This window comes from Rana temporaria, chromosome 2 (assembly GCF_905171775.1).
Source record: "Rana temporaria chromosome 2, aRanTem1.1, whole genome shotgun sequence".
Lineage (NCBI taxonomy): Eukaryota > Metazoa > Chordata > Amphibia > Anura > Ranidae > Rana > Rana temporaria.
In genome coordinates, this window is record NC_053490.1 from 390,772,684 (window position 1) to 390,791,078 (window position 18,395).

At 41.4% G+C, this 18,395-nt stretch overlaps 1 protein-coding gene across 3 annotated transcripts in view; it reads right to left on the reverse strand.

Annotated features, from left to right (window-relative positions):
* The window catches only part of RPS6KA1 (ribosomal protein S6 kinase A1), a 255,183-nt gene that overhangs the window by 16,490 nt on the left and 220,298 nt on the right, over positions 1-18,395 (reverse strand). For all 3 annotated transcript variants that reach the window (XM_040338009.1, XM_040338010.1, XM_040338008.1), the window contains 7 exons: positions 14,730-14,854; positions 14,446-14,568; positions 12,054-12,143; positions 11,789-11,947; positions 11,528-11,689; positions 6,148-6,224; positions 5,686-5,803 (listed from right to left, as the gene is read on the reverse strand). In XM_040338009.1, coding sequence (XP_040193943.1) covers positions 5,686-5,803; positions 6,148-6,224; positions 11,528-11,689; positions 11,789-11,947; positions 12,054-12,143; positions 14,446-14,568; positions 14,730-14,854 — 854 coding nt within the window. The remainder of the gene's footprint in view (positions 1-5,685; positions 5,804-6,147; positions 6,225-11,527; positions 11,690-11,788; positions 11,948-12,053; positions 12,144-14,445; positions 14,569-14,729; positions 14,855-18,395) is intronic.

The window sequence follows — 18,395 nt, forward strand, 5'->3', positions numbered from 1 at the left end:
TATAGCACTGATCAATGCAATAATGTCACTGGTCCCCAAAAAGAGTAATTTAGGGTCAAATTTGTCCGCGGCAATGTTGCAGTCCTGCTAAAAATTGCAGATTGCCACCATTGCCAGTAAAAAACAATAAAACAAATAAAAAGTCCCTGGACGCGATAACTTTTGCACAAACCGATCGATATACGCCCATTGTGACTTTTTTTTACCAAAAATATGTAGAAGAATATATAAAGCTGCCTAAACTGATGAATACATTATATATATATATATATATATATATATATATATATATATATATATATATATATATATATATATATATATATATATATATATATATATATATATATATATATGTATATATATGTATTATAGCAGAAAGTAAAAAAAAAAAAAAAATTTCAGTCTTTTTGTTTATAGCACAAAAAAAATTACATCTGCAGAGGTGATCAAATACCACCAAAAGAAAGCTCTATTTATGGGGGGGAAAAGGGTGTCAATTTTGTTTGGGTACAAAATCGCACGACCGCGCAATTGTCAGTTAAATCCACGCAGTCCCGTATCGCAAAAAAAGCTCTGGTCATTAAGGGGGCAAATCCTTCCGGGGCTGACGTGGTTAAGGACTTTTTGTCTCTTCTTGCTATCTACTTCAAGTCTGCATTCAGTTGGGTATATTTTTCCCTTTCTCCATTACCTTTTTTCCTTCCTCCTTTGTTCAGCATTTACATATTATTTACAGTGAGTACAAAATTCCTATCTGCCATTGAGGGACACAGCTTGAATTAGCAACATTGGGGCTTCCAAAATAAGTCCAAACTGAGGGATGGGCACATCAGCACAAACATAGCAGAATCAGTGCAACAAGAGAAAAAGCAAACCAAGTGCATTGAATATTCGCCTGTAGAACCTTTCAACTGAAACTACGGTAGCATCTGCAGTGGCAGATACATGAAATCATATAAAACGTGAGAATGCATATACAGAAGAATGGGTAGCAGCCTAACTGATCTGAGACAAAAGTTGCACAGGTCGCAGCCTAAGAGATCTTAGACCAGGGGTACTCAAACTCCGGCCCGCCAGTGTGATTTACCCGGCCCGTGGACTGAAACTAGTGACAGGGCAGTGGCGATGAAACTGACAGTTTCTGAGAAGGGACACAGGCAGAGCCGCAGCAGCGGGGGAATTCCACCCCTCCCTCTCCTTGAGCAGAGTATTCACCTGGCAATGCCTGCTCCTATTGGCTACATTCAGAGCCAATAGCTGGGAAACTAGAGCATTATGGGAATAGTAGTCCTGGATACCAGCAGGCCCCATGATGATTCCCTGAGAGGAGTTCAGCCCCCAACATGCCGAGTGGGAGGGGGAATAGGAAGAGAGGAGAAGAAATGCCATGAGGCTATCGAGTGGAGGGAGCCAGTGATTATTTTATTACCCTCCAAGGTAAGAACTTACCTCCCATCTATCTGGCTGCTCCCACTCTGTCCTCCCCTCCACCTGACTGCATCCACCCTGTCCTCCACTCCACCTGGCTGTTCCCATTCTGTTCTACCCTCCACCTGGCTGCTCCAACTCTATTCTACCCTTCCACCTGGCTGCTACCACTCTGTTCTACCCTCCACCTGGCTGCTCCAACTCTATTCTACCCTACACCTGGCTGCTACCACTCTGTTCTACCCTCCACCTGGCTGCTCCAACTCTATTCTACCTTCCACCTGGCTGCTACCACTCTGTTCTACCCTCCACCTGGCTGCTCCAACTCTATTCTACCTTCCACCTGGCTGCTACCACTCTGTTCTACCCTCCACCTGGCTGCTCCAACTCTATTCTACCCTTCCACCTGGCTGCTACCACTCTGTTCTACCCTCCACCTGGCTGCTCCAACTCTATTCTACCCTTCCACCTGGCTGCTACCACTCTGTTCTACCCTCCACCTGGCTGCTCCAACTCTATTCTACCCTACACCTGGCTGCTACCACTCTGTTCTACCCTCCACCTGGCTGCTCCAACTCTATTCTGCCCTCCACCTGGCTGCTCCAACTCTATTCTACCCTTCCACCTGGCTGCTACCACTCTGTTCTACCCTCCACCTGGCTGCTCCAACTCTATTCTACCCTACACCTGGCTGCTCCAACTCTATTCTACCCTCCACCTGGCTGCTCCCACTCTGTCCTCCACTTCACCTGGCTGCTCCAACTCTATTCTATCCTCCACCTGGCTGCTCCAACTCTATTCTACCTTCCACCTGGCTGCTCCCACTCTGTTCAACCCTCCACCTGGCTGCTTCAACTCTTTTCTACCCTCCACCTGGCTGCATCCACCCTGTCCTTCCTTCCACCTGGCTGCTCCAGCTCTATTCTACCCTCCACCTGGCTGCTCCCACCCTGTCCTCCCCTCAACCTGGCTGCATCCACCCTATCCTTCCTTCCACCTGGCTGCTCCCACTCTGTTCTACCCTCCACCTGGCTGCTCCAACTCTATTCTACCTCTACCTGGCTGCTCCAACTCTATTCTACCCTCCACCTGGCTGCTCCAACTCTATTCTACCCTCCACCTGGCTGCTCCAACTCTATTCTACCCTCCACCTGGCTGCTCCAACTCTATTCTACCCTCCACCTGGCTGCTCCAACTCTATTCTACCCTCCACCTGTCTGCTCCCACCCTGTCCTCCCCTCCACCTGGCTGCTCCCACCCTGTCCTCCCCTCCACCTGGCTGCATCCACCCTGTCCTCCCCTCCACCTGGCTGCATCCACCCTGTCCTCCCCTCCACCTGGCTGCATCCACCCTGTCCTCCCCTCCACCTGGCTGCATCCACCCTGTCCTCCCCTTCATCTGGCTGCTCCCACTCTGTCCTACCCTCCACCTGACTGCTCCTTCTCTGTCCTATCCTCTTCCCTCCCTTTGTGTTAGGGGTCTGTGTGATGGGGGGAGCCTGTTATTGGGGGCTCAGAGAGAAGTTTGTGTTGGGGGGCTTTGTGATGGGGGGACCTAATACGGGGGAATCTTTGATGGGGGGATCTGTAATGGAGAGGAATCGGTGATGGGGGGGTTCCCTGATAAGGGGGTCTGTGATAGGGAGGGGGTTCTGTGATAGGGGGGTTCTGTGATGAGGGGAATCTGTGAAATACTAATAAGTTTATGTTGATTAAAATTGTTCTTTATTTTAAATATTGTATTGTTTTTTCCTGTTTTTTTTGTACTTCAAATAAGATGTGTGCATAGGTTCATATTTTTTTTAAACCATAGTCCGGCCCCCCAACAGTCTGAGGGACCATGAACTGGCCCCCTGTTTAAAAAGTTTGAGGACCCCTGTCTTAGACCATAATGAAAAGCTCAAGTACCCACTGCCATAGTGAAATGGGCAAAATTAGGCACTTTATCTCACAACTCATGGGCCTGCACAATTACCTTTTGAATTCACCTAGAAATTGTGGATCTTGAAGCCAGAGAACCTCTGAAATATTAAATAGAAACTAGTCTGCCTTAATTAAGCAGTGACAGAGAAATAAACCCTGATGGTCCCTACTACATCAAGGTAATGGAGGGAGCTCTCCTTTACGTTAACCAGAACTGTATGCTGGGAGTTTAACACATTATCCTCATTAAAGTAAAAGTAATAAGAGATCACTTTGGCTCAGAACAACCTTGTCTTTATGCAACAAAAAATAAGGCTCCCTACAAGACAATGCTAATAGGTCAGAAATACCGCTGGCTGAAGTTATGGATACAAAAAAGGCTACTTAAAGTGGTTGTAAACCCTTTACAACCACTTTTACCTACAGGTAAGTCTAGATTAAGGCTTACCTGTAGGTGCTCGAAACATCTTCTAAACCTCCATAGTTTAGGAAATATTTACATAAATGACGGGCGCCGATGTCTACGGCACATGCGCCGTAGACAACAGCGCAGGCGCACTTTGGCAATAGCGATCGTGTCGTTCCTAAAGGAGCCCGTGCTGTGACTGGCGGCTCCCGTGCGCAATGCCCGGGAGTGACGTTATCGCGGCTCCGGCCAATCACAACACCTGAGCCGCGATACCCAGAAGTAACCCACGGGAAAGATATCAGCAGCCCGAGCGGTGTACGAGGATGGCTGTGATCCGAGGGGAGTATTACATAATGAGCTAGTATGCTATGCATACTAGCTCATTATGCCTTTGTCTTGCAGGTTTTTTTTTTGTTTGGACTTCCTCTTTAATGGCATAACCGCATCAAAGAAATTTCCCAAATAAGGTTTGAATGGGGGTTGAATGGGGATCTTTGTAACATCAACATTACAAGATTTAAATACTACAGTAGGAGTGAAGGACTAACATGGGGAACAATGTTGAATCACAAATCGGCAAATTATTAGCCAGAGGATGTTGAAAAAGAACAGACAAGGCAGACACCTGACCTTTGATAGTACCAAGGGTCAAGTGCTGCTACATCTCCAACTGAAGGAAATAAATAACACAGCCCATCATAAAAACAGGGACTCACACCAGTGACCGCCAGAGACCTACACCAGACAAAAAATGCAGGAAGCAGATTTACAAGCTTTAAGCAGGATCAGGATCAATATATCCTTGAAGCAAGGCAGAAGACCAGTCCAGAACACTGGATAACAGATGGAGGTCAAAGTGACACTATGAGAATGGCTGGCATTATTCTTTGAAATAGAGTAGGTAAAATGATAAAGGGTGGAAAAGCGTAGCTCAAGGCATACTGATCCCACAGCGCCACCAGGGCATCCACTGCCAGGTCCAAATATGTTGAGCTTTTTGGTTAATTGGTTTGTCGCAACCCTCTTACTGCTATATCTGCAGAACAACTTGCATTGTTAAAAATAAAAACAGACTTACTGGCTAGATCACCAGGTGAAAAAATTAAGAAAGCCTACAAAAAAAATAAAATAATGCAGCCTTCAGATCTAAGAATTTGTAAACTGAAATATAATAAATGTTTGCTTTTGAGTTCAATAATACATTAACCACTAGCTGTCCAAGGCCATTTTGAAAAATTTCACATACAAGTTAGGGCAGTGGTGGGCATTTTAAAGGCTTGCATTGATGGGGAGCAACAAGGGGTATGGCCTAAGAGCGGGACTGTGTTAAGAGACTGCTACACACAAAAGTACAGCATTGCTACAAATGTGCTGTTCACCTTCCTTTGAGACACTGAAGGTGAAGCACCATCAAAATTATTGAATGCGGGGAGGAGTCAGGAAAAAGATAGCAGTCACATGACCTGTCAAAGTCATGTGACCAGCCACTTCTCCATCCTCTCTGCAGGATTATGCAGAAAATTTGGACGAATCCTAAAATGCAAGCAATGTGTGGTGTAAACATTGCAGTGTCTGCTGGAGACTGGGCATTGATATCTGCTCTGCTTTATAATACAGCTACAAGTTTCAACCAGTTCTGAAATCATAAGTTCTTATTTTGTAGATCTAGAAGGAGGTAAATGAAACAAAACTATGATGCGACAGCCAATATATCCTCAAAGTAGGATAAAATTACAATGTAGTAACCGGCTTCATTGTATACATCACTCCACAGGTGAAGTCCCCTCATTTTATATCTCTAATATGAAAGACACCAAATCCAACTTTAAATTTAACTATACAGCTGACTAAATCTACCACCTTAGCCAGAGAATTTCATAATCCAATGGATATATTGAGATTGAACTCCAACTATACTGTACCTTTGCAGAGTCTGACACTGTGTTCCAGTTACCCCCTTTCAAGGTAAACTTTCCACTGCCAATCCGCGCCAATATCTCGTCTGGTGTGTCTTCTGGGCCATTGGCAAATGGTGTATATCTGCAGGCAAAAAGTTAGACTACAATTACTTCTGCCTATATCATAATTATATTGGATAATTCCACACAAATCAGAATACTTGGGTTTAAAAAAAAATAAAAAAAAATCAGTTTGTCCCATCTCTGTCACTTGCACAAAAGTCTACTTCTCGGATTCCAAGTTTGTTCTCGCTACATTTTAAGATATTGGTGCATAGAAGTTAACATAGGAGTTAACTTCTCTTCCCAGCTTTTTACACAATCTCATTGTTGTGAAGAGCAGATGTCGCTTTTCTTCGCCAGAAAAGCAGCTTGCAGATTGAATGACCTGCCGTACATTGCCATAAAGAATATATGTGCATTTACCCTGCCAACATCGTATAGAGGAGGATTCCCAGGCTCCAAATGTCACATCCTTCATCATATCCCTGCCTCTTCAATACCTAGGAATAGATAAAAAAAAAAATGCATCAGTTCATTCAAAAAAACAGAGGGAAGTCAGAACAGCTACGCATACTTGTTCTAGTTCAATAACATAAAATGCATTAACCCTTTATCTGCCAATGCCAAGCCTGCCATTTTTTACCTTGGGTGGCCAGCTTTTCGTTTTAAGTTTTGAAAGTCAGTAAAAGTCCCACCACAGGACCGATAATGAAAAAAAAAACCACAGGACTTGCAAGTATAAAAAGGTCGTGCTACCGATTTTGAGCCATGATTAAGCACTAATTACAAGTGCGAAACGCGTCGGCTGTCCTGGTTTTGTTGGTTGCAGTGACTGTGTGTACAGTTGAAAATAAAAGACAACTTTTTTTTTAAGTCATTTTGGAGTGCGGCTGTCCAGTTTTCTTTCCTCATTTTGCTACTGCTACAAGCATCGCCAGCACCTTGGTAGTTCAACCGCCCTTGATTGCTCAAGGGGCTCACCTGGAGCGGTGAGAAAAATCTCTCACTACTGATTTTGTACTCCTCACAAGTTTTTTTTAAAGTAAGGAACACAAAACTGTAAATAAGCAGCTTAAGCAAAAAACCCTTGAGGCTTCACACATGAAGTAATTCATGGACGATCGACAGAGCAGTGAGATGTGGTACCATTAATTTTGAATGGCACCCCAATGAACCTTGCTGGCACACCTCAACACATGAGCGTTTTAGTGCACAACAATGCACCGATGGAAACCACCTGTGTATTGCGGTGAGCTGCATCGGAAAAAAGATAACTGAGGTTTGTGCATTGTGGTTTGCTGGTACTCGGTTTAAAACGGAATGAGCTGTCTCAACACAATGCACAAACATCAACACATATTTTAGAGATACTGTCACTTTGCAAATGTCTGAAAAGGCCTCTCTGATCCCCTCATAATTTCAGTAACCCCTGCTGCTCCTTCTTCCATCACAGCCCCTGCAAAAATATCAGTTGTTGATGTCAAAGCCTAAAGAGAGAGGTGACATCATCCCACTGTCGTTTGACAGTAACTCAGTCCTAGTGTGGGGGGGATGGGGCTGCTGGAGAGGCAGGGATGGTGGCTTTCATCAGATGCCGCCACTTTGTCCTGAATGGCACCCCAGCACACTAAGGCCTCCTTTGCACTTGTGTTGGTGGGCGTAAAAACATGTGGTTGAGCTGTGTGTTTGCTGCTCATCCTTAAGCTGCAAAGGCACCTGTTGTGGCTTCCTTTTCTCTGGAGAGTGCACCTGTCGTGGCTGTGATACTGTGCAGTTTAATGGTTGAAACGTGGTAAGGCGGCAAAATAACCCCTCCTTACCGCCTGTCAAACCTTCCCCTGAAAAGCAATCCACTACAGATCACCCTTCAGAGGACGATGCCAGTGTAAGCAAGCCCCAATACAGTAGTGAGCAATGTACTTGCATTGCTTTCTATGTTGTGGTGCACGGTGAAGAAAAAAAAGAAAAAGAAAAAAGGTAATTTTAACCTGCAGTTTTTACCTGCATTATGAAGTGTTGGCAGCTCAATGAAAATGAATGCAATTTCGCAATGCAATGTGCTTTGCCACTTGTGTGTAAAAAACAGCACACAACAATCCAGACATGTACATCCGCACTAAGATTTTTTTCCATACTTCTAATGTGTTTGGGGATAAGTAATCTTTGTAGTGCAAAAGTTGTATACAGGAAAAACATACTGTACAGTGTGTGTGGTTAATGGTTTATTTTTTTATTACCGTAATTTTTTTTAATTACATTTATAAACATATTATCCTTCCCTGCTCTGTGCAATAGCATTGCACAGGGCAGCCCTGAACCTATTTTGCTATTTAGGCTTCTCCGAGTGCCTCCATAGCAAGCCACTTGCATTAAGCTAAAAAACCTTCTCCCTTTAGAACCACCTAAGGTTTAGCTGAAAAATTCAGTTTAGCCCTACAACTTTGTCCTAAGGGCGGCCATACACTGTTCGAATCTCGGCCTGTTCAGCACGAACCGGCCGAGATTCAAACCATTAATGGACAGGCTGATTGTACCATAGTTGATCAATCTATCAACTTGGTGCAATCAGCCTGCTGGATTCGCTTCCAGTTAGCACAAAGTGCTGCTTTAGCCGCTAGCAATAATCACGGTCTTCTGCTGGCGGGGACAGCTTCCCCCACCTGCTCCCACCGGTAGAAGACAATGGCCTGAGAGGATGGATTGCCGTCAGCACTGTCTGTGCTGATGGGGGAATCCTGAGACCCGTAGCTGCAGGAAAGAAATCTGCACCTTCTTTGGCCAGCCTAACCGACCAGCGATCAAGTATGTCCCAGCTCATGCAGGAAGCTGGCTCCTGTATAAATCGTCACTGAAATTCTTAACCACTTGATCTTGTGCTATATTAAAGGCGCTACAACTTGATCCAACATTACCAAGAAGTTATCAGTACCCCGCTCAGGTTCGAGCGGGTAGTAGTCTTATTTAACTATAATTATTGTTATAATTGTTTTTATACTACAGCCATATGGATTGGACTTTTGGTATGGATCATTCTGTACTGATATGCTATTTGCATCCTAACAAAATATGTTAAATTGTAAAATTTTGGAATACAAATCTATTGAAAATAAATCGTAACCACTTGCCGTGGTCTCTGCGGCGGATTTGCAGCGAGATCACTTTTATTGGTCACGGGAGAGGGCCCCACCCACCGTGCCTTGGTGCCCTCCGCTGCTTACAAAAGCCACTGGCAGAAGTCAAGGCGATTGTATCCTTCTCGGTTTGTGGTATAGATCTGAGTGAGGGGAAGACGGCCCCCGCACGGCTCCATACCATTGTCTTATTTAATTAAAAAAAAAGTGAATTTTTTCCAAAATAGTGCGCTTGTAAGACCATTGCGCAAATACAGTGTGACAGAAAGTATTGCAATGACCTCCATTTTATTCTGTAGGGTGTTAGGAAAAAAAAAATATAAACATGTCATACTTGCCTCCACTGTGCAGCTCATTTTGCACACAGTGGCCCCCGATCCTGGTCTTCTAAGGTCCATTGGCGGCTGTCTCGGCTCCTCCCCGCATCAGCCAACCCCCTTCACGGGAAGCTCTCTCCCATGGGAGTAAGCTTGCAAGCATGCTCCCGTGATACAGACGGCGGCTATAGCCACCGACTGTATCACTTGACTCCGCCTCCCGGGACTTTCGAGGGGTCAGGTAAGTAAACAGGGGGCTCGCTAATCCTTGGTTTTTTCACCCTAATGCATAGAATGCATTAAGATGAAAAAAAAATTACCCTTACAACCCCTTTAAGTGGTTACGATTTAGAATCTGTCAGTTTTTTTTTTTTTTTGCTCCAAGTGTCCCATTGAGGAGATTCCTTTAATTTCCTGTCTTGGAGACACAACAGGAAGCTAAAGTAAATGTTCCTAAAAAAAATAATAATAATGCTCTTAGACAGTTGGCACAGATTAAAGATCACCATTGAAATATTTGTATTCATCTTGATTGTTGACTCTGCAATGTTTAATTTCCTATCACTTTCTGCCCTGAGTAAGGCCATAAAAAAAAGTGAATCTCCCCAGAGGGGAATGTGTAATGCATAACATTAACATTTACAAAGCATGTAAATATTAACCCCGTCCCGCCAACCGTACACACATATGCGACCTCGGCTTTAGGGGGTTATACCGTTTTTTAGAGCAGGCGGTCGACTAAAAGCCGCTCGCTTGTTATCAAGGAGGAACGGGAGGGGACATCTCCACCCCCCTCGCCGCCTTCTGCTGCAGTTCCTGGGCCAGATGAGACGGGAGACCAGATGCGTGCTCCAGCACTTCTGGTTTACTCGGCTACCAATGGTGCCATTAAAAAAAAAAAAAAAGAGACAGTATTCAGAATTGCAGTTTTTGGCGATCTAAACACTTTAAAGTGCAAAGGAGGGATCCCTCCATAAAGAGTACCTGTCACCGCCTATTACTGTCACAGGGGATGTTTACATTCCTTGCGACAGCAATAAAAGTGATCAAATTTTTTTTCTTTCAAAAGTGACAGAAACATTTTTTTTTACGTGCTCTCGTCCCCACGAGCTTGCGCAGCAAAGAAAATGCACAAGCAAGTTGCGCCCGCATATGTAAACGGTGCTCAAATCACACGTGAGGTATTGCTGCGATCGTCAGAGCGAGCGCAATTATAGCACTAGACCTCTTCTGTAACACTAACCTGATAACCGTTTTTTTTTTTTTAAGCGCCTTCCCTATGGAGATTTTTAGGTACTGTAGTTTGTCGTCATTCGCACGAGTGTGCGCAATTTCAAAGCGTGACATGTTAGGTATCTTTTTACTCTGCGCAACATCATCTTTCACATTATATAAAAAAATGGGCTAACTGTACTGTTCCGTTTCTTTTAATTCATGAAAGTGTATTTTTTCCTAAAAAATTGCGTTTGAAAGACCGCCTCGCAAATACACTGTGAAATAAAATATTGCAATGATCGCCATTTTATTCTCTAGGGTCTCTGCTAAAAAATATATGTTTGGGGGTTCCAAGTAATTTTCTAGCAAAAAATACGGATTTTAACTTGTAAGCAATAAATGTCAGAAATGTGCTTAGTCATGAAAGGGTTAAATACCTATTGCAGAGGAAAATTCTGTTTAAACCTTTCATTACTGAAGCAAATAAAAACAACTTGGCAATCACAATTTCAGTCTTGGTTATGTCAGCCAGCTAAAGAATTTATTTTAATTTAGTGCATGAAGTAGCTCTGTAAAAAATGAAGTCCTCCGATAACAAAAAAAAAAAAAAAAAAAAAAAAAGCACATAAGCTTCATGCACAAGTTAAACTGGGAGCTAGACAAAAAAATCTAGCAGTTTTTTTCTCAGTTTAGATAAACTGATGGTTAGAGCAACAATTTATTTCCTGTTCTCATTAAGCAATGCCAGACTTTAGCTCACATTCACTCCTTGCATACAGCTGTTATTCTGAGCATTCAATGTTGCAACACAGAAGGTGAGGAAGTGAAGAGCATGGCTAGAGATCCAGTGTCCTAAAGAGATTTGGAGCTTTTACAGCCTCTAAGTTTTGTCCAGCGATGTTACTGGCCTTTGTATTGACATCCAGGAATTCAGTATCATTACATGTGTGACGTCAATAAACCCTTATTTTACTTGTTTTTATGTTGTATCACATTGTGGGGATCATTCCCACTTTGTATTAGTCATTGAGAGCTGGCCTCACCTTTAAAAGTACACACACATGGGATATATCTTAAAAATTTCATTATTTCTCTTTAACCACCTAAAATGAATACCCATCCAGAAACCTATTAAATTACCTCTGGGGCCACAAAGTTGGCTGTGTAACAAGGAGTCATCAGTAATCCATTTTCTGCTCGCAGCTGTTTTGCAAACCCAAAATCGCAAATTCGTATGGACTCTGGATTTCCAGACTCGTCAACATATAGGATATTACTTGGCTTCAGATCTCGGTGAACAACCTGTAATATAGAAACCAATATGGCACTGTGATCTAACTTGGCGTACATTTAACATCTTCAAAGAAAGACATGGGTAAGTTGACTGTGTGCCGGACTTACGCCTTGCGAGTGCAGATATTCCACAGTCTTGCACATTGTAAGAAGAACAGCACAGGCCTCTCTCTCAGAGAAAAATTTCTGACGTAAAATCCTGTCTAGCAGTTCCCCACCTCTCATAAGGTCGGTCACAAGGTAGACAGAATTCCCTTCTTCATATACCTGTTAGAGATTGTAAAGAAGTACCATATCATGATATAAACAATGGTCCCAGTTGGTGTAAAACATACAGGTACCTGAATACATTATAAACAAGCATGGCACTTACATCTTTTAGCGCGATTATGTTCGGATGCTGACCGTATCGACGAAGAATCTCTATTTCTTCTGATGGATCCTTCTTGGACTTGTCAATTATCTGCAGCAGAGAGACCGTAAATAGAGGAATAAACATATATGAAGGAGAACAAGAAAAAAAACTGAAATGATAGATAAATAATACAACAGAGCTGCTCCCCTGAAAAGTGCAAAGTGCTGACTTTATCTGGTGAAATGTGTAAATATAGGGGGAGCTATTGTTCTAATTTTAACTGAAACAATAATAAAAGTGCAAAGTGCTATTTTGACATATGCATCACATAAAGGTTTGTTAGTACATTAATAAAGTGCATAATTATAATCAGTGCCTAATATATTTAAAAAAATGTGCAAAAAAATACACAATGGTTGAATATTTCATCAAAAAGAGTCCATAAAATGATTGTAATTTGACTTCAATCTGCGCACCTTCACCAAATAGAACTTCACATACATCACCCAGTGGAAGCGAGTGAAAAGCCTACTTATCAGACTACCAAAAAAGCAGGTCGGTAAGCGCCGGTGTGTTAGGAATCAGAAGTATTGCTGATATGTTGGTATGGCTGGTAATCTCATGCATCTCCACCAGTATAGCCCATTAAAAAATAGATGAACACAGGACCACTCCCGATTCCTAACACACCACGCTTACTGACTGCTTTTTAGTTATAGAGGTCATGGTGGTCTGGTGAGTAGGCTTTCCACTCACTTCCACTGTATGATATATGTTAAGTTCTTTCATTTGGTGAAGGTGCACAGATTGAAGTCGAATTACAATAATTTTATGGACTTTTTTTGATGAAATATTAAACCAAACCATTGTCTATTTTTTTTTTTACTTTTTTTTCGAATATATTATAAAACCAATATTATGCACTTTATTATTGTACTACCAAACCTTTATGTGATGCATATTTTTAAAATAGCACTTTGTACTTTTAATATTGTTTCAGTTAAAATTGATATATGAAGGAGAGATTAGAGATTGCTCCCCCATAGGGACACAGCAATAAAAAAAACAAAATAGGCTCTGACCCTTACCAACTTTATCAAAAATAAAATAAAAGGTTTTGGTAGAAGGTGGGCTTCAGCACAAGAAACATATTGAAGTCTGAGACGAAACCGGTAGGGTTTTTTGTTCCATCGCATCTCCACTGCATTTTTTGGAATACTCCTCACATCCATCCAGGGTGGGAGTTTTTTGCTGCTGTTATTGATTTTTCAGTTTGCTTTTACACGTGTGACTTCTGCAAGTTTGACCTTTTTATTTGAATATTTGTCACTTGTGTGGACATTTTGAGGAATTTTTATCATTAAATACATTTTTACACTATGAGGAGCACCTCTTCTTTTTCTTTTTCCTCTCTTTTACAATTGGGGTGTTTGAGCAACTGCCATTGGTTGATTCCGGATACAATCAAGTGTCGTGACAAACGGAACAGAATTGAGATCATCTTGGCCCCGGACTACCATCGTGGGGATATTCTGACTAGACAGTCGGTCTAACCAAGCCCTGATGACCCTCCCATTGTATGATGAGATAGAGGGTCCATCGGTTCCGGTAAGAGTATTTACTCACATATTCATATGTCCAACACGGAAAATTGTATCTGATGTTAGCTGCTTCACCCATTACCTGAAGAGAACATATGGCACTTTGATTCAGTTTATTTGAATGGACTATTACATCTGTTTATTTGAATATATGTCACCGCTCTTGAGACACACCTCATTGTTACCTATCACGTAATAAGGTGGACTCTGATTTCATTGTTTTTTGAATAAGACATATGGTTTTATAGAGGATTACAATTTTTGAGCACTGAATTTTTTGCACTGTTGAAGTTTGTCTTTTAGGCACAGCATCGGTTTATGCACCTGTTCTTTGGTGCAACCATATACCGTGTGTGCCCTTGACACTGTTTGGGGTTTAGTTTTGTTTTTATCAATACCGCTAATCACTCATTTTTATACGTCAGCATCTTCATCACATGATTGACACGGAGTGGGTCCCCCACGCAAATTCCATGAGATTGCAAGTTCTCCACATGGGGGTACACCCAGTTATATAATATATATCACATAGGTCACTTTAATTGATCTTGCAGGGTCAATTTATAGTCAATTTCCTTTCAGTATAGTGATAGGTGATGATGGGTGGTCACCCCACCAATCAGTTTTTTATTATTTAGTATTCCCTTCCTAGGGTCTCCTTTTGGCGCCACATTTTTTACATTTCATATTCACGGAGTATCCACTTTGTCATGCTGGCTGCCTGACTCACCTTTATATTTTGATTAGCGCAATATTTACACATACTACTTTTTATATTAATACAGCACCATCTAGATATTTTTCCATACCTTAACGGCATATTCCATATTGGTTCCCTTGTGAACACAACGCTTGCACACAGAGTATGAACCCACGCCAATAGATTCTCGCAGTGTGTACACGTCAGTAAATGCAACGTTCTTATTAAGCATCTTTGTAGAGAAGGAAATAAAATAAAAGATAAGACAAGTACAAAAACAATAGCTGGCATTTTAACAGGACAATACATCATATATGTGCACAAGACAACACATAATAGTGCTATAAAAGCAAAGACTGTGTACAATGAATTGTGTATGGAAACGTAAGTTACCTTTGGTACAGAGAGTGAAGGAGAGGTAGAAGATTGTCTGTCTTCTCCACCAAAAGGAGGCGCCACAAAACTAAATCCACGAAAGAGCTGATGAGCTCCTGCACTGGGGGGTATTCCAGGAGAATCTGTTAAACACAAATGACAACTTGTCTGAAGTGACACCTTGAGGCTACAATAGTCCATTTTGGATGATATCCGATTCATTGAACCACTTTGCCATCAAGTTATATTAGTTACCTGTGATGGAGTGAGTATTACCACGCTTACCACAAGAGTGGGGGAATGGGGAAAGGGGAGGGGTACAGCTGCTGCACTGCATGGTGTATCAAACCAGGAGCAAATAGAGAATAGGGGGGTAGTGCTGTGCTGTGAATGGGGAGTGGGATAATGTGCAAAGGAAATATGGCAGATCCTAATATATGGAAAGATAAGGTCTGACTAATAATCACAATCACAGTAAAAATGATAATAATATACCATAACAAGTGAATAACATCAAAATAAACGTGCTACAGTGCAGCCAAGGTTAGCTGCCAAATAATGAAGTAGTACAAAGTGACAGTGCAAGTGTCATAAAGTGCAATATAATGGTACCAAATGTACGGATACACAATAGGGTGTACAGCGTGCAAACTACAACACACAGTGGTGACTGCAATAACACTAAATTAAATGTCCATACAGCAGATAGCTGTAACCATAACAGCAGGAGAAAATCCAAAATAAAAGTGCTGGTGTAAATGCCAAAGTGACGTGAAACAAGGTTAATTCCCGGTGTTTTCTTCAGAGTAAGTGACGATGTCCCCTTACCTTACTGCTGTAAGGTAACCGCGTAAAAACCCAGGTACACTTTTCTGGTCAAATCCACATACGGTATCATCCAAAAGGGCTGTAATTGGAAAAATAGATCCCTCTCGGTAGTCACGTCCAACCAGTGACAGTGACTCGCACCCAGGGAGATGAAAGTGCCAATAGTGCAGTATCGTTTAAAAAAAGGATTTATTCAAACAAGATAATACACTGGGTACTCACATTGTAGTGATAAAAAACAGGCATATAAAAACAGGGCATTCGCAGACGTCACCTCCGGTACCTCTTATGGGCTCTATGTTATACTCATACGCGCATTCGTCACTTCTCGTGACTTCTTCCCCATAAGAGGTACCGGAGGTGACGTCGGCGAATGCCCTGTTTTTATATGCCTGTTTTTTATCACTACAATGTGAGTACCCAGTGTATTATCTTGTTTGAATAAATCCTTTTTTTAAACGATACTGCACTATTGGCACTTTCATCTCCCTGGGTGCGAGTCACTGTCACTGGTTGGACGTGACTACCGAGAGGGATCTATTTTTCCAATTACAGCCCTTTTGGATGATACCGTATGTGGATTTGACCAGAAAAGTGTACCTGGGTTTTTACGCGGTTACCTTACAGCAGTAAGGTAAGGGGACATCCTCACTTACTCTGAAGAAAAGACCGGGAATTAACCTTGTTTCACGTCACTTTGGCATTTACACCAGCACTTTTATTTTGGATTTTCTCCTGCCGTTATGGTTACAGCCATCTGCTGTATGGACATTTAATTTAGTGTTATTGCAGTGTCACTTTGTACTACTTCATTATTTGGCAGCTAGCCTTGGCTGCACTGTAGCACGTTTATTTTGATGTTATTCACTTGTTATGGTATATTATCATTTTTACTGTGATTGTGATTATTAGTCAGACTTTATATTTCCATATATTAGGATCTGCCATATTTCCTTTGCACATTATCCCACTCCCCATTCACAGCGCAGCACTACCCCCCTATTCTCTATATTAGTTACCTGTTACTTTGGTTTATTTCAGAACAGCCATTAAAAAGTTTAGCTAGCACTATGGAAAATGTAACAGGAGCATCTGTAACACACAAAGTTGTGTGGAAACATCCATAACTCCCAGATGGACAGAAAAAGAGTATAGTATAGTATATATAGTAGCCAGATATGACCTCCTCAAGGTTCCATCAATAACAAAATATCACTTCTGGATGAAATGAGTCCCTTCAGAAGCCCTAAACTATTCAGAGGGCACTGGAGTCTCGCAATTGAGAAGGAAATTATGCCTACATTCTGAGTGGATGTCAAGAGATTCCTAATGAGGATTGCAATTGCTCTGAAGTAAACATGGGCAATCTACTTGTTCTACTACACGATAAGCATCATGCTAATACAAGCAGGAAATGAGAGTACTGACAGACAAGAGGGCAGAGTCAGTAATAGAGAACTTAATCTCTGGATTTAAGAAACAAACACTGTGGGGCTGATCTACTGAAAATGGAGAATGCAAAATCTGGTGCAGATGTGCATGGTAGCCAATCAGCTTTCAGATTTGAGCCGTCATTCACATTGGAGCAACTTGTCGTGCAATTTAAAGTTGCACCCTATTGCCGGCAATTTCACTGTTTAAATTGGTGCAACGCTGAATTTGCTTTGCTGAATTAATTTGAAAAAGTAGTTCCTGTACTTTTTTGGCGATTTCAGGTGCGACTTACATAGACATCTCTCCATGAAGCCACACAGATGTCTTCCAGATGAAGTCACACGATTTCAAAGCCGCAATCAATGTGAACGAGTGCTTACTGTCAAAGCTTAAAATTGAACAAGCTGAAGTTAGAAGCCGACTAGCTACCATGCACAGCTGCACCAGATTTTATACTCTCCAGGTTTAGTAAATCAATCCCTAAAATGTATAATATAAGTAAATATGTTTATAATATACATAAAATATGTTTTCGTTTTTTTTTCATTTGTAATGTGTCAAATTTCTTTCACATATTATATACAAATAAAGATGACAATACATGTCATAATAGACGCATATATAAAAAATAAATAAAAAATAAAAAATAAAATAAAAGGTGTCCACAGAGGTAATACAACTTTCACTCAATCCAGTTGGTTCCACTGAACAATGCTGCCCTGCACCCATAATGTCTATAGGTAGCTTTTTAGTTAGATATTTTTTCCAATTTGATAAATTTTGTTCTATTACACATTCTAGATTATGTATATTACAAATACATAATACTACTTCTTTTACAGAGGTTCAAATAAGTCCGTTAAAAAAGACAATGCAATTACCAGCTATATTAGCACACAACTTTGGTGTTGAGAAGGTGGTGGGGAGAGACGTTAGTACCCTGGATGTGTGCAATGTGTTTCAAAACTAGCAAGGTTAATGAATACTACAGTAATCACTTTACTGTTAGTTTTTTGAGCCATGAAATCCAAAGTGTTTTCTTGAGTTCTGAGTCATGTTACTAGTCTGATGCTGCTCATTGCTCATATTAACCACTTCTCTACTTTGGGTGTTTTTCAGATTTGGTGTTTACAAGACTAAAACAGTTTTTTTTGCTAGAAAATTACTTAAAACCCACAAACATTATATATATTTTTTTCTAATACCCTAAAGAATAAAATGGCAATCATTGCAATACTTTTTGTCACACCATATTTGCGCAGCGGTCCTACAAGCGCACTTTTTTTTGGAAAAAATTCACTTTTTTGAATTAATAAGACAGCAATAAATTTGGCCCAATTTTTTTTATATATTGTGAAAGATAATGTTACGCCGAGTAAAATGATACCCAACATGTCACGCTTACAAATTGCGCCCGCTCGT